General features: G+C 31.8%; 1 protein-coding gene across 1 annotated transcript; it reads left to right on the top strand.

Annotated features, from left to right (window-relative positions):
• The first annotated feature begins 1,000 nt into the window (after positions 1-1,000).
• On the top strand, positions 1,001-4,307 carry LOC132726000 (uncharacterized). The gene is made up of 2 exons (XM_060711230.1): positions 1,001-1,700; positions 2,233-4,307. The coding sequence occupies exons 1-2, from the start codon at positions 1,087-1,089 to the stop codon at positions 3,179-3,181; spliced, it is 1,563 nt and encodes a 520-aa protein (XP_060567213.1). The 5' UTR covers positions 1,001-1,086; the 3' UTR covers positions 3,182-4,307.
• Positions 4,308-16,070: the final 11,763 nt, after the last annotated feature.

Raw genomic sequence — 16,070 nt, 5'->3', positions numbered from 1 at the left:
AATACCTCACTTACATCAAGTCCATCTAATATTTCACAAAGCAATTCTGCCACAATACACGATTCTAACAATTGTATGTCAACTTCTTTTACAGGAACATCAAACAGCAAACAAGATGTCACATCAACAACTCAAACTTCTTATTCTGTTCCAAATAAACCATATCATTCTGTTACAGGTTCAAAATATGTAATTCCTGCACTGAGAAATCCATCTAAGGACAACAACAACAATTTACAGAGGCAGAAACGTACAAGAAAGAAACCCGGATGGATGCTAAATGATAACTGGAAATTAGATTAATGCTTTTTTCTTTTCTTTATAGTATAGGTGTGTCTCAACTTTGAAGTTAGGCGTTGTTCAGTACCTGATGTGTTTCGTTTTATGTTTTATACCATGTACCATATATTTTACCTTGATAATTTATAAATGTACTTTACAGTACTTTAAAAATAAAGGATTTATTGTTGAGAGTGCACCTCTTCAATGAATTCACAGTTCTACTGATAAATTAAAATTTTGTTTCCGCGTGACATATATTTTTCGCGATTCGCGGCATACGGTATTTTTGTGGAACATGCTTGAGTTTAAGGTATTTTGCCCGGGTATTATATATTTACTCACAGGTTGTGATTGCCTTCAGTATTTAGATTTAGTTATGCAGTACCTAGTAGTTTAGTTACTTTATGGTCTAAGCTTACTACTTGCAATGTCTGATTCAAGCTCTTCCTCTTTAATATTTTATGAATGTCGGGGCGACATTCCCCAAAGTGGGGAAGTAACTTACATTTAACTTACATTTAATCTGTTACACTGTGATAAAAAAATACTGTAACTGAATTAAACCCGTTTTAGTTAGTCACTATACAATATCATGAATGATCTTTCTTGTATTGGGTATGCATAGATGTTTTTATAAACATTTATCAACATATAACCGGTAAAGTATACTGATTTAATCTTGAACTATTGTTCTTTAGTTTGTACCATGCGCATTAAATCAAATAATGATTGTTTGTATTAATATTTGCAGTGCTAAAAATTTGAAGGAATTCATGAAACAAAACAGTAATATCAAATACTCCTATGAGATTTAAAATTAGAAGAGTATGCATTTGGGTTATTTTAGTTCAAGTTTTCCTGATTACACTTCATGTGATATTTTACCAGAATTTTACAGGATTAAACGCTATATCAACAAGAAAAAAGGATGTGCTTATATTCACGTACGTACGGAGACAGGCGACAAATAAGACGGTAGATAACACAACAATACACATTGAATATAGGAAAGGCAAGCATAATGATAAGAAGGAGGCATCTGACCGTGACAATCCAGGTAGGATATTTACAAAAATATTACAAACTACAGTTACAACGAGACAAATTGTGGACAAAACTGTTCATAACATAAGTCAAACACGAAAAAGGAAAATGATGTCTCCCGTAAGAAAATGCAACGATGTTGAATTTGATGCTCGTGTAGAAGAGAATTATGATTGGCAGACCGTTGACAATGAGACAGCGTTTGTGTTTTCCTCGTATTATGTAGAGAAAACTAAAACTATCATCATTATCGGGGCAAGGTCACAACATCACATGGGGTACTTCTGTCTCTTTTGGCATGACAACAAGGGGAAACATACAGCGGAACAAGTTGATGCAAGCGTTAAACAGCTTCCTGAAGGTCATGATCTATGGTATGTCAAGCATTTAATAAAACTAACTTGCCTTTATATGATCTTAAAAGAACCGATTTGTTATAGATATCCTGTTTTAGGTTCCCTTGTACAGTTTAGATTATAATACTTTTAGTATGTTAATTCAGTTAAAGAAAAAAAAATACACTACCAAAATGCACACATAAGATTATTGCATTTAAGAACGTATGGAACTCAGAATTATTTCCCTATAAGTTTTGTTCCAGTTTCCCTAAATATTTTAAAGCATTTGTATTGATCTCGTTTGACTCGGATCTGACGTCTGATTCAGTCATTGTCTGTGATGAAGAAGACTACGTCAAATTAACTTAATTATCTAGATCCATGTTTACAAATATGTCTTACGAGACACGTTGTCAAATATTTAAGTGATTTATTTGATTAGAAAATTGTCTTATATGTTATACTTTACATCAAATCGTTATCATGCAAAATCATTATCAATAAAAAAACATTCACCCATTAGCATATCATTGCCATAGTTCTAAAATGTATGTATTGGATAATTCAGGTATTCAGCCGTTTTCTTCGAGTGTAAACTGTCATCACACAATGTCCTACCATCACATGTCTCGGTGGTAAGGGCACCTTGTTCAAAACCAGCTAATATACTGAAGGTACGTGACACGCTGCAACCAGAGCGTTACCCACGTCGCTTTACTGTTTGTCTTACCCCACTGAACACCAACTACGGTCGTGCTTATGAGTTAGTTGAGTGGATCGAATTGAACAGAATAATGGGCGCCGAGAAATTTGTTATTTATAATCATTCTATATCAGATAATATTGCAACAATTCTGGACTACTACAGGGGTAAACATTTGGTAGATATTGTTCAATGGAGGTTACCAATGAATACTGACACAAAAAACGGAACAAAGCTTCCAGAAATTCATTACTTCGGTCAGATAGTTGCACTTCACGATTGCCTATATAGAAACAAAGCTGAATCCGAATTTATAGTCAACATAGATTTAGATGAGTTTATTGTTCCCCATGACAACAATGTCAGTCATTGGAGTGATATGATTAAACAACTTCCAATGGAACCAGGTGCTTACATATTTCGTAGCACATTTTTTAGGAAAGAATGGGAAAACGTTTATCTGTCAAGCAAGGAATTAGTTGATAAATACAGACTTATTACGCTTCAAAAGTTAAATCACGAAGAGCAAATATTCCCTGTAAGACGAAGATCAAAATACTTCGCTCGAACATTTGATGTCAGACAGGTTATGATTCACGGTGTTCAGTTTTTGCCAACAAAGAAAAAAGCTCACTCTGTGCCTGTTGAAGTTGGCCTTCTTCATCACTATAGAGACTGGGAGAATGAAATGTCTCTTCCTGAGATAAAAGTGTTTGATGACACAATACCGCGCAAATACAGTAAAACCCTGATCGAAAGGGTTGCTAAATTATGGTCAATATTGAAAGATGTAAAGATGGATGCAGTTAACTAGTGGATGGATTTTATTTTCAATGGATGGATAGTGAAAATGACTTTCATAAACGCATCTCGTTTAAGTTTTATGATAATAATTATTAGAGAATGATGCATGTAAGTGCTTCCAGAATGTATATAAAAATATATAATATATGAATGTTTTGATCCCTCGACTGTTAGCATATTGTGTTTTCTTGTAACTTAAAATAAAACTTTAACAACTAAAAATTTGTTTATAAAACGCATGTAGTTTGACCGTAGTCCGGTGGAATAAATATAGACATCCTAGAGGGGGGACAAAGCCGATGCAATAAGATATGCAAATTTTGTGTCCTTGATCTGTAAGCTAAAATTTACGGAACCCCGTTATTGTCATTCTATACGTCTGAAAGTACTTATTCCTACAAATAAATTAAACAATAGGTTACAGCCAGAAGTTTTATTAAGTTCATCCTGATATGTTGTAATTGCAATTTTATTTCGAGAAACACTGCAAAATATCGTCATCATGACTTATCAATATTTTATTTAGGGATACATGTACGTCACTTCCGGTTTGAGGTCGCACCTGTATAACAGGGATCTATTTGTTTCTGGATTTTGTAAGGATTATACTAAGGCAGTTACAGATAATTATACGCTTACATCATGAAAAATAAACTTATTTAAGTTTGTTTTAAAAACTCAAATACAACATTGGCACGTAGACATGTACGTATGTTGAGCCTACTTCTCTTTTTACCTTCTTTTCCCTTGTAAAAGTGTCAAACATCTTACAACTCGACTATATAGACAATAATTCTCTGTCAAGTCAATGGACAAGTTTTTCATCTTCTTGAATAATTATTTATTGTTCTCATCTTTAATTAGGTTTTGCTAGATCTATTTTTCAGTTTCATAAGCAACTGTATTAATCAATATACAAACAGATGTCAATATGTCAATAAATGATACCCGTGTTTCGCAAGTAATTACCTTTGCAAGTAATTCATTTTTTCCAGTTCCTTCATAAGGGCATTTCCAAGTAGTTTTAAGTATTGACTTATTTCATGATAAGGATTTTGAGAAGATAAAGTAATCAAGGGGTAGGAGGCAAGGTTCAAGGGACGCATCTCCTATAATATCTTGCAGCTAGAGGGCGTACGTAGAGGCACAAAACAGAAGCCGTGAAAGTTACAATACTTTCTTGGCCGGCTTTTGTTGGCAGAACAGAACAGAACAGATCAAACAGATATTTTATTTAGATTTGCATATAGTAAACCATCCTGTATATACATATAAATAAATGTCAAAAGATATGTAAAAGCATTGAAAGCGCTTACAGAAATAAATGTATGAAAATTAAACGTTATTTATGTTCTGCATTTTACCAAAACTATTTTTGACATATAAATGAATGTATTTGTTAACGTGTAATACGAAAAACTAATGTATTAATTTAAAAGTAATGTTAGAAATTTGGTACATGAAAATCAAAACAATTTATCATGCATAAGGTATAAGACTATGTTTCATACTTTATTTCTTAAAGGAAGAACGTAACGACAAAAGCTGGAATTGAGTTTGTTTCTGAAAACAATAAAAAAACAAGAAGTTGTATTTGATAAAAAAAAAACATGCCGCCGGATAGAAAAATGATTGTATTATCATTAATATAGGAAAATATCAGTTTAATGGTTCATGTAAAAAGAAAAGAGGAACACTTTTTTAAGTAACTGTTCACAATAACATCATATATGAAACAAGCAATATTGTCAAGAAACTGTTTTTATTATTAAAAAAGCAAGTAATAAACTTAGATCAGATAAACAAAGAAAGCAATAAAACTAATGAATTAACAAACTTGAAAAGTGACTAGGAAAATATATATGTTTAATGATTGTAGGAAACAATGCAATTCTTGTGTAATTTTATACTGACTACAAAATTCTAATAATACTAATTATATAAATGAACATAAACGTAAGCAAAACATGTATATTAACAAAAACTTTTATTTTTCTACAAGTTTAACGCTATAAACAAATTCAGTGAATTCAATAAAATTTCAAGTTTGTTAATAAATAGCTCTGAATATATTTTAGTCTTTAGTTGAAATAAATATACTCGTCGTTACATACGATATATATAAAAGATAATGTCTGATTGCCTTTCATTGCGACCAAATTTAATATCAACACAAATGTAGTTTATAAGTTTTCTTTATGTATCTAATACGATCCCGGATCCTAGGCCTCGCGGATCCCGGGATTTCCCCCTACCGTCCTACCGTTTTGAAAACCTGCGCGACGAAAATCGACAGAATATATTATCACTATTTAAAAAATATGCCTCTTTAGCATCAATTTATTTTGTGATGTTAAACCTTAACTAAACTATTAAATTTATTTTTTGATATTTTTGTCCGAAGTTTGACGTTCAAGTTCAACCCTTGACTAAGAAAGAAGGAAAATATTTTGAAAATTTATATTTAACTAGTAAAATATGAGTTTGCAGACCTTTCTAATGATATACAATATTAAGCTGTTTCATGATAAATAATTTTGTAATTATCAATACAGAATTACTATGATTTGCATTTTATCAGCCACCATATCTTTTGCCAACCATTGACAAGTTAAGTATATTTTAGCAGCAAATTGTTACTATTAAAATATTTCATAATAATACAATGCAAAGTGCCGTCCTTGCAAACATGACGTGTATTCAATAACAGTTTATAAATACATTGAATATACTCAACCACGCTTGATTTCATATTTTCTATGACAACTGTTTTCTATGGAAGATAATCATTATTTGCTCCGAGAATTCTGTTCAATAAGTTGTGAATCAGTTTGTTACCAGATTTTTATACTTCACAACAGAAGGTGTCAAGTGCTTTGTGGCAGCTGTAAAAAGTTGCCCGTACTTCATTTCAGTGTTGTTATATTTTTCTGGTTCTTCGGAATCATTGATGCCAGCACTATTAATTGTTGAGATTTGAGTACCGCTCAAGCCGGTGCTAAGGGGCGTGAGGGATTTGCATTTATTCAGTATCCTTCATGTACAGACTCAATCAAACCGAGTCTGCAATTCTTATGTTATTTTGTTGTGATTAATGTTTTGAGGGATCACTTTGTTTCCAGATTTTTATCGTTATTAAAATTTAGAGGGGCAAGGCATACAGTGAAAAGTCCTTTTGTAGCAACTTTCTTTTCTTTTGGTTCAACATTTAGAATATGAAGTGGAGTTCCACAACTTTCATTGACCACGGAAACATAGTCTTGTAGATGAGACGATTGCAACTGACATTCGAATATTGATGCAGAATACCTGAAACAAAACATGTAGATTTTACATTAAATCATGTATCTTCTTTACTGTGAGGCATCTTCACAAACACATTAGAATCAGTCTGTTTTGACTCCATATAACTGTTAGATAGAGGATATTGAATGAATGTAGGTTCAGTACTAAATTTTTTCAACGAGTTCAATAAATTTAGTTATGAAGTCACACAAATATTATTATTCTATTGATCACATACTCAAAATAATCACTGTTTCTTGTAAGCAAAGAATCACTTTGTTGACTGACGCGCTTATAGCAACGCTTTTTTATTCGTATAACGCAAACGACGCCAAGTCAAAATATATTCACGACCGTCTAATACCGTTTTACGGAGTTGCAAAAGAGACACGGGTAATCGATTAAAAAAGTTTTGTGAACGTTTAGTAATATTTTTAATGATTTATTTTCTTTCGGAAATATACGTGAAATTGAGCAAAATTGCCAAATTTTGCATCTTTCGTAGGGCATTTTGGAAAAACTGCTAGGTTCTAAAAGTATGAAATTCATGTACATAAATGCGGTTTTAACTTGTCAGTGGTGTTTATGTTCATTGTTGTAAATTAAAGTTGAAAATTGGCCATAACTATGTAAAAATTTAGTGGCGTGAATCCATACTAGTCTTGACCTGTATTTTATGATGTTTCAACAAACTACTAAAATAATTTCAATGAATTGACACCTTTAAGAAATATCGTCTAAAAATCTTATTTTGTGCAAAATTTAAGGTGAAAAGGAGCAATCACTCTGCAAAAATTTATAGGTCCAAACCCAAATTGACAAGTATTTTACGATATTACATCAGTGTACACTAAAAATTATAACATTCCATGGACTTGTTCAGAAGTTATCATCTGGAAACCTTTTTTGTCTCAAAAATCTGAAGATGAAAAGGGTCATAACTCTGTAAATAGTTAGTAGTCTGAACCCGAATTCGAAAATGATCCCTATTTTATAATGTAACAAAATGTATACCATAAATTATAACCAAATGTCGATTCCTTCAAACGTCAGTATCAATATGATTAATTTTTAAAGACATCATGAAAATAACATTTTTATCATCATCTTCATCATCATCATATTTTTGTGCTTAAAGTAATACTTGTTTCTTTTTAAAATGGCGTTAAAATTGAAGGTTAAAATCAGTTGATAAATACTCCCGATATTTTGAAAAGTGAGGTATTTAAATTACACACTTTTTCTATATTCTATACGTTGATAAGTAATAGTTATAGTACTTGAAACGAGTTAGTTACGAGGATGGCTGGAACGACATCAAGGGATGTTTCTGCAAGAAAAAAATGGCGAGACAATTTTTTACAGAAACATCCCGAGATGTCGCCCAGCCAGTGTTATATCCTCGTAACTAACGATTTTCTTGTACTATAACTGTTTAATCGCAATGGCATAATGTTTTCTTTTTTGTAATAGAAATAAATAAATAGATAGATAGATAGATAAATAAATAAATAAATCGTTAGCTTCACTTCAGTTATTTATCGTAAGGCAGTGTTTTTCAAGTTGTTTTAGCTTCCGCAAAAAGATATATAAAAGACATCCAATAATAGAGGCGGATTGTACTTTTACCAATATCGATTCAAGATTAAATGGCTTTTTTCAGTGGAAATTATTCATTGATCTACCTTTTGATTAAATGAGAGTAAATTTCATTCATTAATTATCTTTGTTTATATTTTTCATTGTATTATTATTTATTTAATTTTATTGATTCCATTATTTTGGCTACTGGGAATAATTGTTACCACTGCCCCATTGGAGCCTCTGTGAAAAATACTACATTGTTATATACAAGGTGCGCGCTATGTAGCAGTCGATCTTTTTACTTTATGAACAAATGAAAAACTGTACTGCTATATATTAATACAGTTTTTAAATGCTCATTGAAGTGTACTAAGTATAATGGGTTAGTAAAAACAAAGGAAAATTTCCAAACCACGCGATAAATACTGTCATAAGAAAACATGTTTTGAACTTCGGTGCATTTCAGTTCTTAAATAAAGGTAGAGAACTGTATACACAATTTTGATACACTATCATTCACGAGTATCTCCCGTTTGTTCATATCGTTAAAACGTTTCAATATTCAATAAGTATCAATAAGAGTCCTTTTACATAACCATACATTATCTTTTAAACTACCAGCTCCTAAACTGTTTGTTTATTTTATATATCAATTAGATCAGAATGTTTTCACTTTGCCAACTCGCAAAATATTACTCCCATTTTGCTTTGGGATTATTGTTCTGTAAGAAAAAGAAATCTACGGCACGGATATATGAAAACTCTGATTAATGTTGTTTGGTAATTATCTGCCTTTATTTTTCTTTGAGATTAAAGTTCTTGAACATTCTGAGTCAAATTATTACTTTTCTGCGGGGCATTTATCACCTGTAATGATAGCTATTTTTAAATGTTAAAATATACTCTGTACCAGATACCGCCTGCGTCATTCAATGACAGTAAATTGTATCATAGTTTGGGGACCTTTCTGTTGAAAAAGTGTCAGAGTTAAATCGTATACATATACATGCACAGTGCGGTAACTGGAGTGCAGGTATCAGTTACCCGCACTCCAGATAATGCCCGTGGATTGGTTCAATTTTGCCGGGGTTTACATATTGTGACGGCAGAGAAAGAGAAAGGGGCAGAACTATCATATTCAAATGCTCGTTCATTGGTTATTTTTTTTCCGGGGTTTCATATTATGACAACAGGGAACGTGCTGTCATGTTTGACTATGATACAAAATAGAGAGAACACCAAAACACTCGGCAATCTGATTAATACTCGGGGGCTACGCCCCCTCGTACAAATCAGATAGCCTCGTGTTTCGGTGCTCTTTCTATTACATGTTGTAGTAGGGTACCGCTCAAGCGGAGAGGGCTGGGGTTAAAATAATACTTTATACTATAGAGACGAGCTTAAATTTCGATCAATGAAAACAGGACGCAACGTATCAGCTACATAAAGTGATCATATATTTAGTTGATTTGTAGTGATCATTTGAGTTCCTTTAAACTATGAATGCATTCATTCGTACAAATACTTATATCTTACAGGTAACAGAAATTATTGTGACATAGCATGCCCTTGTAAAACTGTTGTTTTGCTCAATTTAACATTTATTTCATTTTAACTTATTGGTATATCCATCTTAACGTGTGAAAGGTCCATCCATACTTTTTGAACATTTTTTGTAAGTGATGTTCTAAACTTTTCCATTACAGTTGTGTCAATTACTCTCTGGAGTTTGTCCTTTGGGTTCTCCCAATTTCGATAATGGTGTAATAGACTAACGTCTGCAGGTACAGTCACCGAACGAGAACGTGGAACTTCATGTACCAACATGTAGTCAATATCTGCAGTTTTCGCGATATATTTGGATCTTGCCTTTCCTGGAAATATCTTTGCTTCGTGTTGAAATACTTGTAATGTTACTAGCCGAAATTCGTCGGCTAATTTCTTGCTATCAAAAGGAATATCCAATTTTTCCCAGTCTTTTCTGAAGAATGTATTCTTGAATAAATACACAGAAACATTTGCTTGTCGGTGTATGATATCATTCCAATTATTTGTATGTTTAGAGTGCGGAATTATAAACTAGTCTACGTCAAGGTTAACAACATATTTAGACAATTTCTTATTCCTGAACAAACAGTCATTGAGAGCGGCTGTCTGGCCAAAGTAATGTATTTCTTTTTTTTGATTTGTTTTTGGAAATGTATCAACTCCCATTGGCAGTTGCCATTGTATCACTTCTGTCGTGTTCCTTTTGGTATAATAATCAAGAACTTGGGCTACATTAACAGCGCTGGAATAGTTATAAATTACAAATTTATCTGCTCCGAAAATTTTATTCAGCTCAATCCATTCTACCAATTCATATGCACGGCCATACCGGAAGTTCAGCGGAGGGAGACATACAGTGAACTGTGCATTGTATTGCATTGTTGCCACATCGTGTACTCGGAGCAGATTTAAAGGGCTCTTACAGGACTCTGTTACCATGGATACATATGCAGGTATGTATGGATGATTCATCGGACATTTGTAAATTGTTGATGCAAATCTGAAAATATACATGTTTTCATGAAAAACAAAAAGTCATATAACTCATTTTGTGTGACAATCAGACTGTCTACTGCCGTATACTATCAATGCCTATGTTATACATATATGATATTCTGAAAAAAAACATGTATCTGTTTTATCACTATCTTGCAACTATTTTGCACTTCATATTCAGTCTGTAATGAAATTTAAGATGATATTTATTTGCTTAGAATAGTATCAATCAAATGTTTGAGACATTTTTATTCTTTAAACAAGAAATTTGTAATTAACATTCTAATTTAAATTTATAAATGCACAACTGCTTTTTCTGTGTATTACACGTGCAAAATTTTACCTATATTCTTTGACATTCAACGTGTTAAATACTATTATTAATGTCTCATTATGAAATCTAGAACATAAAAATTATATAGTATGGTATGTATGAAATACAAAGCATTAAACTAAGCCCTTTATGAAAGTAGTAAAAAAGGTGTAATTTATCTGTAATAAAAATGGAAAAGATAAGTAAGAATCCTATACTAGTGTTTAAAACCATACATGTTTAATGCATAAGACAAGGTTCTTAAAGAAGGCAAGGCTCTTTTAATTATTTTCGGGACGAGCCTTTTCATTATTGTAGTATTGCACACTTGTGTTGTTCTGTTTATCACGTTTGCCTTTTTTAAGGTTATTTATTCTTCTAAAGGAACACTAAACAATCTCAAGATTGAATCTTTCGATGTCCAGCATTTGCGCATTTTAATTTGAATTAACTGAAATATGCACATAATTATTTCCTAATGTAATACTGACTATTACCTTACATCAGAAATTGTGATAATTTTAAATTATATCCTTCATTAATGTGATTTATCTTATAATTTGTGATATATTTTTTTCTTTTATGAAATACCTTTCTATGTCATGCCACCAAATGGTAAGGACCACAATGGAAATAAGAGCATGCTCTTTTTTGTGTTATCTATCTATCTATCTATCTATCTATCTATCTATCTATGTATCTATCTATCTATCTATGTATCTATCTATCTATCTATCTATCTATCTATCTATCTATCTATCTATCTATCTATCTATCTATCTATCCATCCATCCATCCATCCATCCATCCATCCATCCATCCATCCATCCATCCATCTATCTATCTATCTATCTATCTATCTATCTATCAAGATAGCCCTAAAACGGTTCAAGCTATCAGTCAGTATGAAAACTTTTTGATGAAATAGTTCCAGAATAATACTATCTAACCTGCAAGGAACATAGTGTTCGCTTATTTTATTTTTATTATCACGCTTTTAAAGCTGCATGCCTAAAGCTGAGATTATCAACCATGACGAAAATGTACTAACATTTTAAGGAGCATAAAATTATACACAATTCAAGTAAAGGAATTACATATTATATGTAGTAATGACTGACATTGACGTATTTATTACCATATTGCTTCTGCGTTACTACCACAGTACGTACTTTTTTTGTATATTCTAACCTATTTTTTATTTTTCGTAGATTTAACAAGATTTGGGCATTCTAAAATATAAATTCTTATCATAGAATTGATCCGATTATTTTTGCATTTGTCGATATCATCCCTTATAGCCCTTTTTGTGCAAATCACAATCTTTTTAAATTTTGTTAATGTACCATTACATTCTAGAAAAAATATGATAAATGTAAGTTTTATCAAACAATAAGAATTAATCAAGATCCTGATATTGTTAGTGAACCCAGTACTAGTTGATTATGTAGACAAATGACAAAAAAACAGGGTCCAGTAAGTCTGTTTCAGCAATGTATAGAGTAGCAAATTAACGTTCTTGCTTAAGGCATTAGAATATTAATAAATAGAACAACAGTTATTATAACATACCTTTCGAAATCTAGAATGATCGAAATATCTTATATACAGTTAATCAAACTATACATAAGTAGATATTGACATATTGACAGTCTTGCCACAGAATATGTGAAAGATGAGAGAAATGTCAAAAAAAAAGCATAGCAACTATTTGATTTTGTTGAAAAAATATGGATGATATTTGTCAACATGAAGGGTAGAAAGATGCTGAATTATTTTTCATTTCTTTTCCATTGACAAGTTGTAAATTTCATGCCTTCTGACTTAAAGATCTGAAGCGGGTTTTGCAACTTGGCTGAGTACGTTTAGTTTGACAATGCAAATGTTACATTTATGTTGAGGAAAAAAACCTTGAATTTTTGCCTTAACAGTATATATGAAACTGTGATAAGTTAAAGATAATGTGTCTATAGACTTTTTGTTCCAATTGCTTTATCTTGAAAACAGTTACATCATGGCCTAGTTAAGTTTCTATATTATATCACAGAATATTTCTCTACAACGGATTCTTAAACTTGTTTGTTAGAAGTTTTGCCAATAGAAGAAGTATGGAAACATTGTAAGTAAATATAATCTGAACTTTGACATTCAGATTATGTGTCAGGATATCTAAAATGTTTGTATGTAAATTGCTAGTAAAGGTTTATGGTCAGATACAATAACAAAACCTCTGTATAAAATGTAATACATATTAAGACTTTTGTATTTAACCTAATTGATAAAGAAATAAATAGTGCTCCGTTAACTGAGCCAGATATAAAAGTCAATAATCTCTTTGATACAAACTTTTGACTATATCCACCCTCCATAGAAGTTACTGTTGCCATTGTTTCTTGTGTTACAGTTAAATCTCCATAAGCATCCCATGACCACAGCTGACAAATCACTTCAACTGATTTTCGGGGTTTTACCCCAATAATGTAAACCTTAGTTTGAGTATAATACGCAGAAAACACATACATGGGTTTTTCCATGTCAACTTGCTGCCAGGTGTTTGTTCTTGTTTCTAAATCAGCATAAAATATTGTTAAGTTGCATAAACCTCCTTCATTCTTTGCTTCATTTTTTTCGTTCTGTTTGACTTTCTGTGTTTGTCTAAACTTATGACTAGCGAGGTATTTGCTTCTTGTAATGTCATCAATTTTGCTCGTAGTTCCATGACTACCTTTAGGTGTCTGGTCGAAATTATCATGTGTATGATCAGATGTTAACAATTAAGCGGCATGCGGATTGGCTGTCTTTTCAATACCTGTAAGATGTTTCCCGAAATTAGTTTTAAATTTGTTATGGTTGTTAAACTTTGCGATGTACATGAAGAGCGTAATTCCCCATATATACATAAGTACCAAACACATTCTCTTTACATGAACTCGCATTTCTGTACAACTAAATTTCACAACTCTGATAAACTTGCAAGTTATTGAATGAATACTCCTCCTTATTGATACCCAGTATTTTAAAATTGTGAAACTATAACGATTGCGAAACTAAAACGGCAATATTAGTAGTATCCGGAAAAATAAAGAAAACATATACATTTATCGATCAACAGACCTGTCTGAAAACATATCACTAAATGATGTACTCTATATTAATGATAAGAAATATATTTTTAATGATACGTATGATACACATGTATTTAAATGAGGTCTGTAGCGTGTATTATTGGACATCTGGTGATAATACAAACAAGAAAAGCATTGATGCAAGCATCAAAGGGCGTCCAAGCAAGAAATGCAGTAAGTGAAGATATACAAGTAAACATGTGATGACCAGGTATCTTCTTATAAACTTTTCAATTACCAGAATTGTACATCATCCTTTTTCATAGATGAATGGACGAATGGGCGAAAGACATTGTTCATCATGAATTTTCGTAGGCTTGCTAGAGATAAGAATATCATAATGAAAAACGTTTGTTTCTTATTTTTATTATAATGATACACATATACAAACAGTATATAAAATAGTAACAAAGGGACTGATATAGTTATTACATGCATCCTTTTTTCACGTCAAATTAGAAAAAGGTTTAAATTGATACCTGGGGCTTAAGATACAGACGTTATATTTTAAGTCCCAGATAAATACTTAAAGTAGAACACACACTGGATGACTATCAAAGTGACCAAATTTTGAATATTTTGTTGTTGTCCGTGTTAACAAATATAATGGTACATTAAAAAATCATGAATAAATTTCAATGGCATGTTGATATGATGACATATTATTTCGTAATACGATGGAAGACTTTTATCTGAATTTAAGACAAGTATGAGGAAATTTACTTACATTAAAGTCATGCGAGTGAACCCAAGATATAAAAGCTACCTGACATTGGTGATGAATAAAAAGCTATTGTTAATTGATTTATTGGGAGATCAATATACTATTTTCTTGAATTGCTTCAAAACCCTCGTCTTACCCACCAGTGTGTTTATTTTTTATCAATAAACCCATAACACCTCATACTAAAATTGCAGACGCAAGTTTCTATTGTTAAATGTCACAGTATTCGGCAAATAATAATTCCACTCAAACCACCATAAAATTGATTGCCACCAAACAAAATAAAATGAAGTCCTTACAGCGAATATTCGTGAAATTAGGGTCGATAAGTTAGGGTCGATAAATTAGGGTCGATTTAGATATGCACGGTAAAAGTTCAAAAGTGCAACCAGGGGCATAAAAAAAAGAAAAAAAGCAATTAATTTACCGAAAATAACCCATAAAAAGACAATTTCAGAATGATAATACTATTTTATAACAATTCGTACAAAATGGCCTACGTTTATATTTATATAAAATTTCATTTCATTTCCTAGAAAATTCTACAATTCGTTATTTATTACCATAGCCGTTACGTTTTAACAACCCTTTCACCAATCGAAACGTCATTGCCCTTTCACAAAATCTGAATGCATTCCATAAAGGGCACCGCGCTTTGACGTGGACGCCAATCACTTAGCGATCCCCGCCCCTAGCGCGAGAAAGTCAAACCGTTTATTGAACTTTATATTCAAGTCGGTGTGATTTTTTCCTCCGAAAAGAGATAGAGCTTATGGAATTACTAACTGAAATTTAAAAATGTGGAAACCGATAGTTTTGATTTGTCCCCTTTTGGAAAAGTGTTATATCTTAAGGCACCGCACATCAACTTCTTAATGGAATCTATAAAAGAGAAGTTTCGAGTGCTCCGTGTTTTTTTCGAGTCAGAAGAAGAGCGAAATAACATAGCAAAAACTTACCGTTCACCTTGTTGACCTTTACCTATTTTCTATATAATTCTCTTTGGTCATGTAATTTTAATAAACTACTTGTTTTTTTTTTTGTTTTAAATTGATGTACGTACGTTCACTACAGAATGTATATTGCTTAAACAAACGATAGAAATAAACATTAATAGCAAATAACTTTATTTAAGATCTTTACCAGATATATTAATGAATATCTTAGGTCCGTTCAACAGATATATAATGCCGAACAAAGCGTATATTTGTTAGTTTTGTTGATCAAAAACACGATCATGAATTCACATGATTTCCTTTTTACAACAGTAGGCAATATTTTCATTGTCAGTGTTAAGCCAGTCTCGAATCATAACAACTGTTCA

This window comes from Ruditapes philippinarum, unplaced genomic scaffold (genome assembly GCF_026571515.1).
Source record: "Ruditapes philippinarum isolate M1 unplaced genomic scaffold, ASM2657151v2 ctg79_1_1_1_1, whole genome shotgun sequence".
In the NCBI taxonomy this organism is placed as follows: domain Eukaryota; kingdom Metazoa; phylum Mollusca; class Bivalvia; order Venerida; family Veneridae; genus Ruditapes; species Ruditapes philippinarum.
Note: the sequence above shows the minus strand (reverse complement) of the source record. Positions and strands in the feature narration are given on the sequence as shown.